This window comes from Electrophorus electricus, chromosome 3, assembly GCF_041902795.1.
Source record: "Electrophorus electricus isolate QZ-2024a chromosome 3, ASM4190279v1, whole genome shotgun sequence".
Taxonomy (NCBI): domain Eukaryota; kingdom Metazoa; phylum Chordata; class Actinopteri; order Gymnotiformes; family Gymnotidae; genus Electrophorus; species Electrophorus electricus.
This window is the reverse complement of record NC_137499.1, coordinates 35640454-35656742: the sequence shown is the minus strand read 5'-3', so window position 1 is coordinate 35656742 and position 16289 is coordinate 35640454. Positions and strand designations below refer to the sequence as shown.

At 48.1% G+C, this 16289-nt stretch overlaps 1 protein-coding gene across 5 annotated transcripts in view; it reads right to left on the bottom strand.

Annotated features, from left to right (window-relative positions):
* Nucleotides 1–16289, bottom strand: part of helz (helicase with zinc finger) — a 32505-nt gene that overhangs the window by 14330 nt on the left and 1886 nt on the right. For 3 of the 5 annotated variants that reach the window (XM_081711306.1, XM_081711310.1, XM_081711307.1), the window contains exons 2-21: nt 15527–15733; nt 15048–15084; nt 14699–14823; nt 14440–14496; nt 14115–14163; nt 13878–13953; nt 13188–13386; nt 12731–12838; nt 11905–12205; nt 11126–11393; nt 10040–10409; nt 9142–9272; nt 8741–8920; nt 8523–8624; nt 7616–7794; nt 5399–5517; nt 4032–4177; nt 2890–3037; nt 2498–2681; nt 1353–1581 (exon numbers count right to left, since the gene is read on the bottom strand). In XM_081711306.1, the coding sequence (XP_081567432.1) occupies nt 1353–1581; nt 2498–2681; nt 2890–3037; nt 4032–4177; nt 5399–5517; nt 7616–7794; nt 8523–8624; nt 8741–8920; nt 9142–9272; nt 10040–10409; nt 11126–11393; nt 11905–12205; nt 12731–12838; nt 13188–13386; nt 13878–13953; nt 14115–14163; nt 14440–14496; nt 14699–14823; nt 15048–15084; nt 15527–15715 (3197 nt within the window). In that variant the 5' untranslated portion in view covers nt 15716–15733. The remainder of the gene's footprint in view (nt 1–1352; nt 1582–2497; nt 2682–2889; nt 3038–4031; nt 4178–5398; nt 5518–7615; nt 7795–8522; nt 8625–8740; nt 8921–9141; nt 9273–10039; nt 10410–11125; nt 11394–11904; nt 12206–12730; nt 12839–13187; nt 13387–13877; nt 13954–14114; nt 14164–14439; nt 14497–14698; nt 14824–15047; nt 15085–15526; nt 15734–16289) is intronic. The other 2 variants (XM_035521918.2, XM_081711308.1) reach the window with 2 other exon arrangements.

Sequence of the window (16289 nt, the reverse complement as noted above, 5' to 3'; positions counted from 1 at the left end):
ATTAGTTTGTCTCTGAGCACTGCGTCTCCTGCCACCACAACACACGAACACAGATTCATTTAATTGCTGGGCCCTTCGGCTTGACACTTCCTGTGACCAGACGCCAGCGATTGGCTGATGCAACAGTCTCCATAGCGACAGGGGAGCTGTAGCTACGGAGGATAGGCATCAGTGAGCAGGGGCTGATGGACAGTCCTCTTAAGAAGTGCATGTCAACACACACACACAGATTTTACACTCCTCTGCCATACACCCTGACAGAAACATCTTATTCTCTTACTGAACAGACACCCTCACAGTCGCTAGGCAGGATTTAAGTTATGAATCAAAGCCTGTACTTCACAACATGTGCGCCCCCCCAACTCACTAACTCACGCTGGCGCATACAGCTGCTCCCATGGCAGGTTTGCCACCATTTCCTGCTCGCGTGCCCCCCCCCCCCGCCGGCCTGAGTAAAGACACGCCCTGGCCATGCGCAGCCACACACATCACCCTGCTATCGGGGGGCCCCCCCAATCTCAGCCAGGCGCTGGCAGGTGCCACGGCTTCACGCCGCCTCTCTCCCACGTCGGCGGTGGCAGGTGGCAGGCGCCATGCGTTGCTCTCCCTCGTTAGCTCAAGCCGCTAAAGGGCACAGTGTGAGGCTGGAGCGTGCCAGACCTGATGCCCGTCCTTCTCAGCCAGAAATGCTCGGCCACACCAGAAAGCCACTGCCACTCCGCCCAAGGACCCTCCCACCTGCTCCTGGCACCACAGGCCACCCAATCAGCCACACAGAGAAATCACTATTAACAAATCACAATTAATAAATGGTAATTAAACAGTAATTAAAACACCAGCTTTGGTTTATGGAAGTGGCTTACTGGGAAAGGCCTGCACTTGGCAAACTACAATGCCCACTGTTTAGCTACACGGTAAAGTATAATGTACACTGCTGCATCACAATTGGGTGTCTTCGCCTCTACACTACTAGCAGTCCAATCAATCATGGGACTTTTCAGTATGTGCACTGGGAGTCACTGATCAATGGCGGACGTTCCGGGACAATTATCGTCACAGGTGTTCAAGCAGCCTGACAAATTGCAGCCATTTCTGTGGCAGTAGCACCATGATTATTTATTACAATGCACTAATCACTTTCCATTGCAATTAATAACCGTAATCACTACACTGCTTAAAATAACACCAATTTGCATTTCTTATGCATAGCATTCACACACACATCTAAGCACCAACCTGTACTATCTTCACTCATCTGTCACTCAACCGCCTAAAGGGGCTTTTAAGCACTGACTCCAACTGACTGTCTGACTGATTGGCTTGTGGATTCTGTCCCATGCGTGTTGGGTTACCTGCAGCGTCCAACGGAGCACAGCGCGATGGGGTCTCCCACGACGGCCACCAGGGACTGAGCGCGTGTGATGGCTGTGTTGAGGAGCTTGTAGTTGGACAGGAAGCCATAGTCCAGGTCCTCTGTGGAATCCTCCACCAGCTGCTCCTTCCGTTTGATGGCCGTCTGCTTGTGCTTGCAGGTGTGGCGCGTGCGGACAGTGCTCAGGAACAGCACACGGAACTGCTTACCTGCGGGTGGGGGGAGTCGGGGGTCACTGCACCGCAACAACCACTCTCTTCAGAGGACCGTGCCACATTTCAGTGAATCAACTATGATTTGAGACTTTGTTATCATGGGACAGAACAGAATTATTTCACACTAATCACTGTGGGAAACGAGCACCTGAGGACCTGGACCCCTTCAAAGGCAATTTCAGTGCACAAGCCCAGGTAGTCGTCCATTACATCAATTATGCACAAACCAATCTAGCTCTTCAACCACTGCTGCTCCTGCAAGCGTGGTCAAAGTCGCAGTGTAACAGGCCTTCAGTCGCTCCTCTCTCGCTGTTCTAGAAACACCATCCATGGCCACATACTGCATCTTAAATCAGCCATATAACAGCACACAAACTAAATCTATCCTACTAGAATGATGGTTGAGGTCAAATAGGTTGTACTCACCATAATATGGATGAAAATAAAAATTAATTGGCACCCTGATATACTCTCACACAGCAATTTAATCGCAACAGCAGATGTGATAATCCTGATGGGTTTCTTATGCTAATCTATGAAAAGAGGGAAAGCTTTTTTTTTTTTTCTTCTTCTTTTTTTTAAAATCAGAGGATGACGTTTTTATGAATGATGCTTCTGGACAAAATCGGGGCAGGGCACTTAGCCTTACAACAATTTTCAAATACGCTAATACAAAACTCTCATGAATGAACACTACTGTGCAAACGTTTACAATGGGAACGTAGAACAAATTGTTGGATTTTCAAGTGCTTGATGAATCTGTCGGGAATACGTTCATACAAACTTACTTCACAACAAAATTCGGGGGATATGAAGACAACAACAACAACAAAAAAAAGTCCCTGCACGAGACCCATATGTGCAAGTTCTGATTTGATGGACTAAGGTCCTCCCACGCGGCCGCGCTCACCCTGGACGTTGAGCACCCTCTCCACGCTGACCTCAGGCATGCGTTTCTTGCGGAGCTCGGCGCGGATGCGGAAGACCTGGTCGGCGTAGGGCGACACCACGCCGATGCTGCCCTCGTCCAGCTTGCCCCAGGCTACAGGCCACTTCCTCCTCATCTCTTCCACGCGCTCCACAATCTCGAACACCTGCACCCAAAGAAGGCTCAGCTCCGCTGAAACCTGCCATGCCCTCCCCTTGTCTTTACTGAACACTTCCAGCTTAAGTTCCAACAGACCACGACGACAGGGAAGGAAGGGTGGAGAATGTTGTACTGTGGTGGCATAAGTGATTTCTGATCAGGCCACTACACTGCTGGCGTACGTGCTCTTAACCAGCAGGCGAGGGGTACGCTACCTCGGCGTTGTTGTAGTAAGCTGTGCTGTTCTTCTCCTGTACGTCCTCGCCGCGAGCCGTGAAGAAGGTCAGAGGGTAGAAGTCCTTGTGCTGAGGCTGCTTGCCGCTTGCCATCAGCTTGCCCTCGTAGAAAAGCTCTGATGTGTAGCTGCAGCCGAAGGGGGAGCAGAGAGCACCATCAGCACCGGCAGAACGCGTGCAGACCCCCCGCCGCTGCTCAGAGCGCACGCACAACACCCCGCACTTCAGATAACCCCCCAGCTCAGCCACTGGTCGCACTCTACATACGTAAGCCTGAAGAGAGGCATATATGAGACAGCCTCCCACAGGGAAAGCACAGCCCAATAAATATTATATATACACAGACATATAAACGTTTTTTACGCTGTGTACTTTACTACAATTTTGAATCTCTCTACATCTCTTACTCACCTGTAATCTTCTTCAAGTATATGAAAATCAATTTATTTGAAATTTTTGATCATATCACATGGCGGGGGGGATCTGTCCCAAATTATACAAGAGGAAGAAAAATTATGCAAGAGGATGTTTACGGTTGGGTTTCTTTTATCCAAATGGTTTATAAAAAAAATTATGTTCAGCCATCAACTTCAAACCTTCTCTATTAAAACCTAAGAATATTTCCTAGCAGATCGTGCATGTATATTTTATGCTAAACGAGTTATCACAAACAGATGCTATGTAAATTTGTTAAAGACGACACTCAAAGTATCCAATTTTAATCAACAATTTAGCACCCAAGCATACCAATCAAGGGCGGTCTGCTTCCCTGTGACTTCCAAAAGTCAGCACGAACAGGCGCTTTCGGCCCGACCTTAATGAAGTCAAAAGGTGTGATGAGCTGAACTTCACCCAACAGACAAATCCCACCGCCGCATCCCGTCCCGCTCCCACCACAAGCAGCTGGGAGGGTGAGCTAAGGGAGCTGCAGCCAGACGTGTTAAAACTGCTACTGTGTGTACTGGCATTGGGGTGCGAGTGAGAAGAGAGAAAACGAGGGCGAGGGAGTGAGCGTCCGTAAGCATTCGCATACGTGCGTGCTTGCTTGTTTGTTTGGTTTTTTTTCTCCCTTTGCACGTCAGCCTCGTCAGGAAAAGCGATGTAAAAAAGTTCACACCTACTTGATGATTGCCTCATGGGAGCGGTAGTTTTCGCAGAGCAGAATCCTGCAGGGGTACTCGGAGGGGTAGTGCTCGTACAGCCGGTCCAGCAGGGACACATGCAGGTTCCTCTCGCGCGCAAACTCGCTGTACACGAACGGACTCAGCTGGAGAGGACAGGGCACGCCACAGACCAGAGCACGTTAGCCTTCCTAAGCGTTACAAACATTTCCCCCAACAAAATCTAAATACATGAGATGCGCTAATTATAGGGGCGCAAACTCACTGTAAAATAAGGGTTAATTTCACAGAGTTTCTCAGAAACGATGGGATTCATTTATTAAATAGACACTTCACTAGCTAGCCACATAGGCTAGCCTGCCATGCCAAGCTAACAGCCTAAATGGCTGAGTTGAAAACAATGACATTCAGGAGAATTCAGGAGGCTTCATTCTCTGTCTCACTGAAATGAAAACACCCATCAGTGTTTTCATACGGTTCTCTACTGGTCATAGAATTCAGTGATAAGCAGCGCCCATTAGCTAGCACTAACATTAGCTGGTTTAGCAGTATGCAGGTCAAGACGCATCATTACTATGTAGCTGGCTACATTTAGGTAATCCTACGCACAATGTTCTCGTTTGACTCGTCTCCATAGCAACAGGAAAAGCGATGAGCTCTGACATTTAACTCTGTACTGCCCACTTAAGTCCCGTACCAGATCATTCCCCCCTCCCCCCAGTTTTCCTGCATCTCATAGGAAAAGTCTGATTTCATGGTCTGTGACGCGATTTTCAAGGCCATGAGTTTCGCCGGGCCCTAGATACAGCCGGTAGGGTGGACTGCAGTCTCCCACCACCACACACTGGTGTACTGTACTGAAACGTTCTGTGGGCAGTGTGTGTTCACAGGCTAAAGGGCAGAGGTTAGGCAGCAGTGATGGGGGCATATGGGAGGGCAGCCCAGGTTTCTAGGCTGGTCTGGGCACGAGCTGCAGAGCACTGGATGATCGAGGCAGCAGTCGTGAGTGAGATAACGAGGGACCTCTCTAAAAGACTGTTTATTAGCAGCCTGTTAGCACACCAGCGTTTGTCTGCGGAGTCCAATGCTTCCTCTCAGCCATCCGCCATTCAGGAAGAGTACACGTTTGTACACAAAGATTTAGCAACTTTAACACTCTAACCTACAAGCACTTTCACTTTTCCCCCATTGAATTTCACCAAATGCTGGATTCTACGTTCCAAAGTCAGGTGGACAGAAACAGTCCGGCAGACAGGTGCCGCAAAAATCCGGCACGCCCGTGTTCCTTTAAGGAGAAAGGCTGACGCAGGTGGAGGGGCAGGACTTCAGCTGCGTGAAGTGGAGCCCTGGTATATCCATCTCTCTACCTGCATGTGGTCTCCAGCTAGGACGATGCGTGTGCTTTTAGTAGCCAGGGCCAACGGCATGATGGTCTCACACTCCATGGCCTGGGCCGCCTCGTCCAACAGGATATGTGTGAAGAGCCCTTTACATTGACACACACGCACGCGCACACACACACACACACACACACACACACACACAATAAAATATTCATTACAGGGAGCTTCACAGGAGAGGACATTAATAATCCATGACCACAGCCCATGCACATGCGCACGCGCACATACACAAGTATATATACACACGGTTTTGTCCAAGCAGCCAACAGACAGCCCTGGAGGATAAAAAGAGCTGAAGAGCGGTTCTTGATAAAATGCACAGGTCACTATGAAAAAAAGGGGGTTTGTGCGGTTGTGTGGGTGTCATGCACAGTGACATGAAGGTAGATGGTAAAGTGACTCAGACTTATGCAAGTACATGAATTGATCATACCACCTACCCCAACACAAAATCACACAGACATGCACATTATTACTGGGTTTTGTTAAAGTGAAAAAAAAAAAAGATGGCAGAAAGAAGATTTTAATTTGGTGGAAACCCAGCCATGCAGTGGAGCAGTGGAGCAGTGCTACTGTCTCTCACCTCATCTTCAGTCAGAGGCAGCTTAATGTTTGAAAAGGTCTTTCAGGGACATGCACAGACACATGCAAATAGACCCCAGCTACCAGAGCTACTACCCCTGGACAGGATTCCTAAAGAATGATATTTAGACAACACTGGCTTTCTGGATTATGACGCATACCACAAATACGACCAGAATTGTTTGAGACAGAACGATACATCGCAGAACTTTAATGACAGAGAGACGGGTGACAGTCAAGCAAGGTAACAGTAAGCCAACAGTCAGCTGGTTATTGTTCCAACTAGCTAATGCGTGTGCATGAAATTGAACAAAGTTCATGCAGAGTTTGACAACTTGCATGATATGTATTCTGAAAGAAAAAGTATGCGCCATCCGGCCAGAGGAGCGAGCTAACTAACTTATGAAGTAGTGGATGCTCCTCTCCATCTGGTCATCATGTAATCATCTACAATGTACTAACCCCAGCTATTGTTATTAGCACATGAACTGCCAGGGACATACCAGCCTGGGCCACCACCGGTCTGCTGCTGCACTTACGAACCATGCACCATGTTACACTGACACTTAAGAATGAATATTATACATCTATATAAATAAATACATTTGTTCCTTCTTGCAGGCCCACCATTGGCCCCATCTGGCCCTGCCGAAGCCCCTGCCCTGTAGGCCCGAAGGTCAGAGGACAGAGAATGCTACACCGAGTGGGTGTCACGCCGGTGCACCTTCACCAGCTCGAGCTAATCCTGCAACTGTGAGGACTGTGGTTTCAGCCATGACCCTGCAGCACTTCCTGATTTGTTTAAAAAAATGAGAGAGCAAAGCGCGCGCGAGAGAGAGAGAGAGAGAGAGAGAGAGAGAGAGAGAGCGCGCAAACGAGCACGAAAATGAGTGGGGGGGGGGGTACGAGAACGCGAGAGCGATGGGAGGGGCAGACCAGCCGCCAACAGTGGAAGCTAATCATGCTGACTGTGTTAGACAGGCAAGCTGGGTCTCTTAGCAACAGATGATCCTGCAAGCAGACACATACAAGGCAGGAATTAGCCTCTCTTAATAAACCGTTATAGGCCAGGCCGCTTCATTCAAGGAGAACTTTCTTTCCGTTTTTGAAAGACTGTTTTGTTACGGAAGAGGCGGGGGGGGAGAGTCTACTCAGGCCTTTTGGGATATGTTTCCAAAACAGCATCTTCATCTTGGGATTAGGATTTATATGAAAGCTAACTGCAATGATTTCATTTTTATTTACAGCTCCAGCAAGCTGAGAGGGAGGGGCAGGAGAGGATGTGAAAAAGTTAAAGATAGTGAACAAGAGAGAACAACAGCAAGAGTGCTTATATGCTTCTGGTTATGTGCAGTTAAAGCATGACTGCAAATATGGGATAAAATATTCCCCTGCCACTGACATCAGAAATTTTCCCTTGGGCCATAAATATCTTCCCATACTCTAGCACTCAAATCAGGGAAAAAAAAAAAGAAAAAATAAAGCTAAATATATTCAATATAGGCACTCTGAGACTGGCAGAGGAATGAAACACGAAAACTTGCACAGATGGATGGTGGGCGGGTGGGTGTACAAATGTGTGCGTGGCCATGCACTCACCAGGGTCCAGGTCAAGCTGACAGAGGTACTGGGAGGTGCTGAGTGTCACTACCACCACACGGTGGCGCTCTATGTCCTGTCGAGTGGGCATTTGGAAGGTGAGGTAAGCTCCAGATATCAAGCAATACTGCTGCACCACCGGGTGCACAGTCTTCACCCAGCGGTTCCTGAAGTAAACCCTACACACATGCACCACAGACAGCATTCAGCAACTACAACATCAACAGTATATGGACACTATTCAACTAGAGAGGATAATGGATATAACGGATAATATTCGAAGACCAAATGCAGATTCTATAAAAAGGTAGACACTTAGGTTAAACCACTGAAAACTAAATATACTACACTACTTAAAGATATTTGTTCATTTGCTCTTATTAGACAACAGAAAGGCTCTATGAAATGTTTTGTACGATTCCTGTGTCAGCATGCCTGACTAGTGTCTACACATCATTCAGGTGTCTTGGAAGACAGAGAGGGAGGACCTTGTTTCAATCCTGTAGCAGCTCTTACAGAGCATTCTCATAAACCAGACCATAATGATTTTTATGCTACTCCATACACCACAGGCAGCTAATAAATGCTAGATAGTGGCTAACACCTTATGATATACTAAACACCCTATGAAGATGTCTAACTAACCCTGGAAACATGCGAGTCCTCTCCCTCCCCTCCTTCGAATATCGTGCCATTGAAAACTGAAGCTACTCAGCACAATAGCGAGCAGGGTCATGTTTGAGAAAGGCCAGCAAGGCACCACAGATGGGCCTGAAACTGTATCCATCACAGCTGCTTCAGGCATGAAGGCTAGTTTCAGAGATAGAAGGTATTCACCCAAGTCTTACGAAGATTATTCATGCGATCAAACGTGAGAAGCGGCCTTTTGTTGGGCTGGGAAGGCTACCTGAGAGGTTTTGCGTGTGGATTGCCTGCCTCCACGTATGGATGAAGGTAGTCCTTTATGTACAGGTCTGCGGCGCTGTTCGAATGGGTGCAGATGAGGACCCTGGGAGGCAAACACAAACATTCGTGTTGGTCTGTTTATGACTGAAAGTGACCAAGGTGGCCAAGATAATTCTCAGCACTTCCTGTCCTGCCTTCCAGGGAGAGGCAGGGACCCACCGCGTGTCAGGCTGCTTGAGGATGTGCTTTACGGCCTGGGCCAGGGTGAAAGTCTTGCCCGTGCCGTAGGGTCCAATGATGAGCACCGGTGGGAGGTTGATGGAAAGGGGCGTGGTGATGGCTAAAATGGCCTCCTTCTGCTTGGTGTTCAGACGAGGGTCCAGCTGCTCGTCCCACTGCCTGCAGTGAGGAAGAGGAGGGCGTCAGGCTCTCCGAGAGCACGTACAACCACACAGCCACCACTCGCCAGGAGATGTGAACACTGGCGAGGGAAAGGGGCCGAGGAGGTCAAATTTACACACCAGACGCCGACGGGCCTACGTGCCTGTCTGTGCACACTGATGCCTGTATGGATATGAGAACAAACGTATCCACCCAACTTTGATACTTCTGGGCCTCACCTGTTGGGGCTCCAGGGGATGGTAGGGGTGAGGCTGACATCGGGAAAGAGGATGGAGTTGTCCCGGAGGCGGTCCAGGGCGTAGTGCATCTCGCACAGGGGCAGCCTGTTGAGCTGGAACTGCAACTCCACCTGGCAAGACGCACATGAACTGCGTTAATGCACCAACATTGAGGCCTGCACCCACTGGCCCAACTCAGCTCGTGGGCTCTTTCACTTCTTGAACATCTGTTTCAGACCTGGAGCAATTCACCAGAGCAATCGTCTCCAAAAATCAGGCCAATTTACTTGACTTTTCACTGCCCACTCAACGCGATTACTAGCACAAGTAAACCCGCGAACACACGCTGCGGTGCCAAACCCCAGGGCATTCCCGTTCCAATAATGAGCCTTTTGAAATTACAGCAGGCAGGAAGGAAGGATTCCACGTGGATTTCACATGACAAAGGGGTTCATTCCGCCGGCCTCAGTGCTGCTTAAGCGGAGCGGTGGGTGTGCGGCAGTAATGAACGGGAGCTCTCCGCTTCCTTTTAGGAAAATGTGGGGTAATGCAGGCCAAAGCCTGCACTTCGGAGGCCGGCCTGCCGGGCAAATGGAGCAGGCCTGTGACAGAAGGCCCTGGGAGTCTGCTCTCACAATTCTACTCATGAGAGTGTCATGCGTCAATCCTCTTTTAACCACAGAGTATCACGAAACAAAAAAACTCAAAACCCAGAGAAACACAGGCTGAAACCCTGCCTTACACCTGAGCTAACGTGTTTGATGTCGGGGGGGGGGGGGGTTTAAATGGTGTAAGGCAGCCGGAGTCTGAGAGGATGGACCAGCCCCCAGCTGATGCTTGTGCCGAACTCTTTGGACCAGCCCCAGAGGCAGCTGATTAGGTCGCTGGCCAATCTGACCTCTGCGTGTTGGCGTTCGTCTGGCGCCCCCACCTGTAGCTCCCGGTCGGGCACCAGGCTGAGCTCGTCACAGCAGTCCTTGCAGATGCGCAGGAAGATGTAGTCCTTGGTCTTCTCCTCGATGAGCGCCTCGTAGACACGCTCCTTGCTGCTGGCCGGGTGGGCCAGGCCAACACCCATGCCTGCCGGGAGCAGCAGCACCGAGTTCACCTTGGTCATCACCAGCCTGCCGGCCAATGTGTCCTCAGACAGTGTCTCCGTCAGCTTGAAGCGTGCGAACAGCTGCCCGTTCTGGGCGTACTTGGCCCCTCCGGAGATGCCCGTCAGCATGAAGCTGGACACCAGCTGGAGATTCACCTTGATGTTGAACCTGGGAAGACAGAAGGGCTTTCAGCATGGCGGGGCCACGTGTGGACGACCAGCTCTTCCTAAACCCCAGAAATGACAGCTTTTATGTGCAGACACCACTGCCACCATCTTTATTCGCTGTGGTGCTGCTGTTTCCGGGTGTCACAGTGGTTACGCTCCGGGCAGAGTCATGTTCTAAACACCAGAACTTATTTGTGCTGTGGTAATGGCTTGGCAAAAAAGACCAGCCCAGAGAAAGTGGAGTGCACATTTCAGCTCATGTGGCCTGACATCTAAGTAGCATATTCCTGGAGCAAAAGAGCAAATTCTCCTACGCCACACTCCTACATTACTGCTGTTTAACAGCTAAAGTCTGCATACAACTTTCTGTCCAATATCAAAGCGCACTAACGTGGCAGAGCTGCCTTTCTCCTTGCAATTACATAACGATGACTGCTTTCCTTACACGTACCCTAGGCAACTAGAAATTCACAAACGCAGTAGCGCTTGATAAGGATCAATGGTGACCTCTAGTGGTTAGGAGCTGCAGTAAGCTAGCAAAGCCTGGCAAAGCCAAAGCAACAGAATGCACTTTTTGAATTATCATCAGAACGATATAAACCATGCACGATGTTTCTCTGCTACTATTTGCATGGAAGCACTGAGCAAATAGAGTTGGTTTAGGAGGAACACAGAGGTCGCTTGCCAAGAAGCTCTCCTCAGCTCAAAGGCACTCACTTGCTGACTTCCTTGTACTGGGCAATCTCCTCGATGTAGAGCAGGTCGTGTAGGCGGGCCTGGTAGTTGTCGCGCGTGAGCGTCTTGTCCAGCACGGATTGCGTGAAGAGCTGGTCAGCTGACAATGGGATCTGGTAGCGGCTCAGGAGGCTGCGCTCTAGCTCCATGTTCTCATTGGGTGCGAACTCCACGATGGTCTTGCAGGACGAGTCCCAGCGCTTGGCCGTCATTAGGAGCTGCTGGCGCGCCTGCATCAGGTGCTCCAGGTCTGCGGGGAGAGAGGAGCACCAGCATGAATGACACACTGCTCTTTAAGCACAGCTGCTCTCCTGGCATACCGATAACCGGCGTCTCCGTAGGGACACAAACACGGTTCAAAAGGAACTGGAGGCTTTGGGGGAATGCAGACCCTAACAAGTATGTATTTTTCAAAACTTCAGAAAACTGGAATAGAAAATTACAAAAGGGCAACAGTAGAGCATGCTGCCACCTGCAAAGAGAAACCATGTTTTTTGTTGTTTTCTTTCCCCATCAAGCCACATGGTAGCTTCAACAAAGTACACATTCAAACGTAATGAAACTGATGAATGTGTGCACAAATATACAGGTTAAATATATCCTATAATAGGTTACGGTCACGTTTGTCACATGTGTTCACTAGCATTTCAAGCTCAGGGAGACGATGCAATTAAAACTAAAACCGAAGAAAAATCTAAGAGGAAAAAAAAAACAAACAAACAAAAAAAAAAAACGACCCGCACCTCTTAACGCAATCTCACCTTCAATGGACGCTGCGTCCACCATCACCCTCTGCATCAGCACGGGCTCAGATCCGAAATCGAAGACCACGGTCTGGCGGAAGGTGCCGAAGATCTCCGTGCTGAAGGCCACCTCCACGGTGTAGAGGCAGTGGTCCATGCCGTTCTGCAGCAGGCCAGCGTCGCTCCACTCCTGGCAGGCCCCGTCGCCCACGCGCTGAGCCACCTGGGTGGAGGTGTCGCCCGCCGACACAGCCACGATGGAGAAGTGCGGGCGGTTGGCATCGTAGAGCAGGGCGATGCGGTGCAGGGTGCGGGCGGGCTGGGGACGAGCAAAGGTTGGGCACGTGGGGGGTGGTCAGCGCTATGGTTCTCTGAGCTTCACAACACGGACAAGCCCTAAATGGATGTTAACTAATAATAAAAAAGTCACTGACACTAGTAACGGGTCTGAGGATTCAAGTATTTATGTACCAGCATTAAGGATAAATGATTTTTGAGGAGATACAAGGCTTTGTGAGTCACTCTGGAGAACAGCAGCTGCTAAACACTTTAAATGTAAACATTGTTAAAAGTAAAAACTGTAAAATAAAATATTTTAAATGCTTTATTTTTCCTTCAGATGGCGTTGACAAGCAAACAAGAAGAATTGAGCAGCACTTCATTCCATATCAAACTCGAACTTCTCCCTACCTAGGATTTATGAATCTTCCAGACAAATCAGCTTGGAGAGGGAAACACCCACACCCCCACCCACGCAAACATTCACTCACTCACTCGGTCGGTCGCAACTACCAAATCGCATGAGCCAGTCAGTCCATCCTAGTTCGTGCTGCAGAACGCTTACCTTGCAGTAAAGTGAGAATGTCCAGGAATGGGATGACTTCTTGGTGTTAACAGTGACTGACAGATCTGAGCTATGTTCCACTGTAACTCCATCCACACAATCATTGAGCTACAATACAAAGACATGGGGGGTGAATGGCATGACAGCAATGCCCTCTGCACAGCCCTAACAGAGCATGTTAAATCCCAGCCATTCATGACCACATTGATCACATGGGGTCAGGCAGCATTTGATACAGGAACTGCTTTAAAAAGTAAGTCATTTATACAAATCTCCAAGCCACAGCCATGATAGTGGAAGAGTTCCAAACACTGTACACACTCTTTGTGTAATCAACACCCAATCAGTCACAAGAAGGGAATCCTTGGACCAACCCTGAATCATGGCTGAATACAGTGAATGTGGGATTATTTAAGATGAACCGTGAGCAGCGAGTGAGCTTTGCTGAGAGGCCTACCACTTTCTCAGGGGTGAGGGAGTTGATCCACTTCTCGATGAGCGCCTCCATATAGTTCTCTGTGTAGTGCTTGCCTTCCTGCTGCTGTTTAAGGCGAATGAGTCTAGAGGCATAGCGGCGCTGCCACTCCGTCAGCTCCTCCTGCGAGTGGGCCGATGTGCACTGCGCTCCATACCGACACAGGCCCTGCTCTAGAAACCTGTACAGCACAGTGGGCCTTACAGTAACGCTCAGCTCTAGAAATATGGTGGCACCACAAACCTGCTTGAAAACTCCAAAAAAGGAAGATGCACAGGGTTACACTAAAAGCCTGTTCTAGCAACTTGTACAGACAAACATGGTAATATTCAGTGTCTTCTCTAGATCTCCATGTAGAGGAATAAAGTTACACTACAAAGCTGCTCTAAAAACCTATATAGATAAACAAAAATTAAAGCCATTGATCTATATACAGTTGCCTTAAAACCCTGCCAGAGATCAGACCATACTCCAGAAATATTATTTCATTCTTAGGGATATTCTACAGAAATGTCCTGACGTCTGAAAACTCTTCCACATAACTCAGGTATTTAGCATGGGAATGTCTATAGAGGAAGCTCCATATAGATTTTTGTTTTAAAAAAAAGTCAGCTCTCCCTTTTTATGTGCAAGAAGCACAGGTAGAAACAGTGGTTGGCAGAACAGGCATACCTTTTGCACAATGTGTACTCCTCGCTGCTAGTGACCCCTCGAGGAGGAGGCCGGAACTGCCAACCCTCAAGAACATCTGTCAGAGTCAGTCGCACAGAAATCCAGAGAAAGAGGAAGAGGAAGAAAGCAAGAGCCCGTCAGTGCGTATAGCCAAATAGCCAGGCGAGTCATGAGAGCTCAGCCAAAACTGGCCTTTTGATTTTGTTGTGAAACTGAATTGGGGGGGGGGGGACTCACCCTCCTCACTCTCTTCCGTAAGATCCGTCACCATCTTGTTTCTTACAGCCTGCGATTCAAATAGTTAATGACTCAACTTTGTATCTTAAACAAGTTCTGAAATTCCCAATACAAAAAAAAAAGCCTTAGAAAACTGTGGTAAGGTGTACCGATTATAATAACAAACTAAAGAAAAATTGCTCTTCAGACAACTCAAATGAAAGTACAGAGGGGGGCTGACAAGGCGCGCAGCAGGAGACTTGTTTAGACATGCCCCATTAGACAGCTCTGAAGTGCAATCTCTTGTACAGGATGTAGTTTTGACCGCTATGAAAAGAAAACTTACCTCCATTTCTGAGAGGAGGTTTTTCAGCCGTGTCATATCCATAGCCATGAGCCCATTCTTCAACAATGAAGAGATATCCATTTTATATATTTCACATAAAAGATTACAGCTATCAGAGTCTTCATGTTTAGTTCTAATTGACCTTTTGGAGCAGTTGTATGTTTATTTTATTTACACAGCACTAGTCACTGAGCCACTGATCAACATTTGTAGCACTTCAGAAGAGCTCTGATAAGGAAAGGAAGGCAGATTGATTTACCAGCGGTTCTCCATACAGAGCTTTAGAAAGAATACTGAAGACCTCCTGCAGGCTTCCATCTAATACCATATTCTGCAGGCCCAGCCTGAAACTTCCCTCTCCCTTCCCCAGCTCCTCAGCAAGCACTACACACACACACACACACAAATATATATATATAAAAATGAGCCCATCTGACCCACAGGCAGACTCCACACACTTTATACCATATGACGCAAATGCATTTGATTATTTTAGAGTTTCTTTTCATCTTGTATGGAACTGCTTTCAAAACGTTTGAAAACAAGTTTTCATACTCAAAGCTTTGCATAGGAACATTTATTCAAAAGAAGATTTCATCGTCCCTCACCATGCTTGCAGTCCTCATCAGCTTGATTATAGTCCTTCTGCAGAAGGGAAAGCAAGTTACTAGCTCAGGAATGGCCATACCATTACAGTAGACCACACAAATTGCTCACTGATGATTAAACTTATTGTGCTCTTAAGCTCAGCAGAGAAAACCCCAAGCTATGCTGTAGCTCTCCACAGCTTGATCAGCCTGTCTCTGCTCTAGCTCACATGGCCTTAGCCTCAGCATAAGGAAACAGTCTGCATCTAAACCATTACCAGCTGTTTGTTAATAAAAACAAGTTTTCCAAATGTCAACTGCTACTCATTACTCAAAGCCATTTACTGACATGAAAACAAAACTTGTCACTGAACCAAAACGAGGCAATGCAAGTGTGCCCAAGAAGAACAAACTTTCTGAAGACACACAGGAATTTCTATGAGATGGGAGAAAGCATGGTACAAACGGGAAATTGCAGGGCTGGCCCACCGAAAGCTTACCAGCTGAAGCAGGCCTGCAATCCGGTAGAGCAGGGCGCGCTTGCGGAGAAGAACCATGGCTGGGGAGGGGGGGCATGACCCCAGGGCCAGCAGGGCCTCCGTACTGTGGGCCACCGCTGCCTCATACTCCTGCCTTACTAACGATCCAATGGCTTCTTCACATGACTTCTGTGGCCTCCTGTCCTCCATGACTCTGGGACAGAGTGTCTGGGGAGGGGGGGGTAAAGGGGGATGACATGAAGAGGTTTCCCCAAACCCAGGAGTGCCATAGAGCTGCACCAGTTAGTGTTTGGGAGCTCCCCCATGCTCACACACTCATGTGGACTTGTGTGTTATTTATTAAGCCATTAGTGAGCTAAATCAGGTTTGATGGACCAGTGAAATCAACAAAGCATGCAGAATCGGAGAACGACATGATTTCATTTTGACATTCCAGGGGTAAAACATCTTATACTGGGATGTCATCAAGGAACATTCTTTGTAAGGCTAGATCTTGATGCAAAATAAAAGCACATGTTGGGAATCACCTGGACCAAAAGGACACTAGTGTGGCCCCTCCACTACCCAAGTAGCTCAAGAGAATGGCACTGCAACTGCACTGTCAAACGTTTATTTAATGAAATAAGTGTGTGTGTGAGTGTGTGTTTTTTATATATATATATATATATATATATATATATATATATATATATATATATATAAATTCTACATATAAATGTTTATAATAACCAAACACCAAACATCTGCATATTTGTGGAAATTG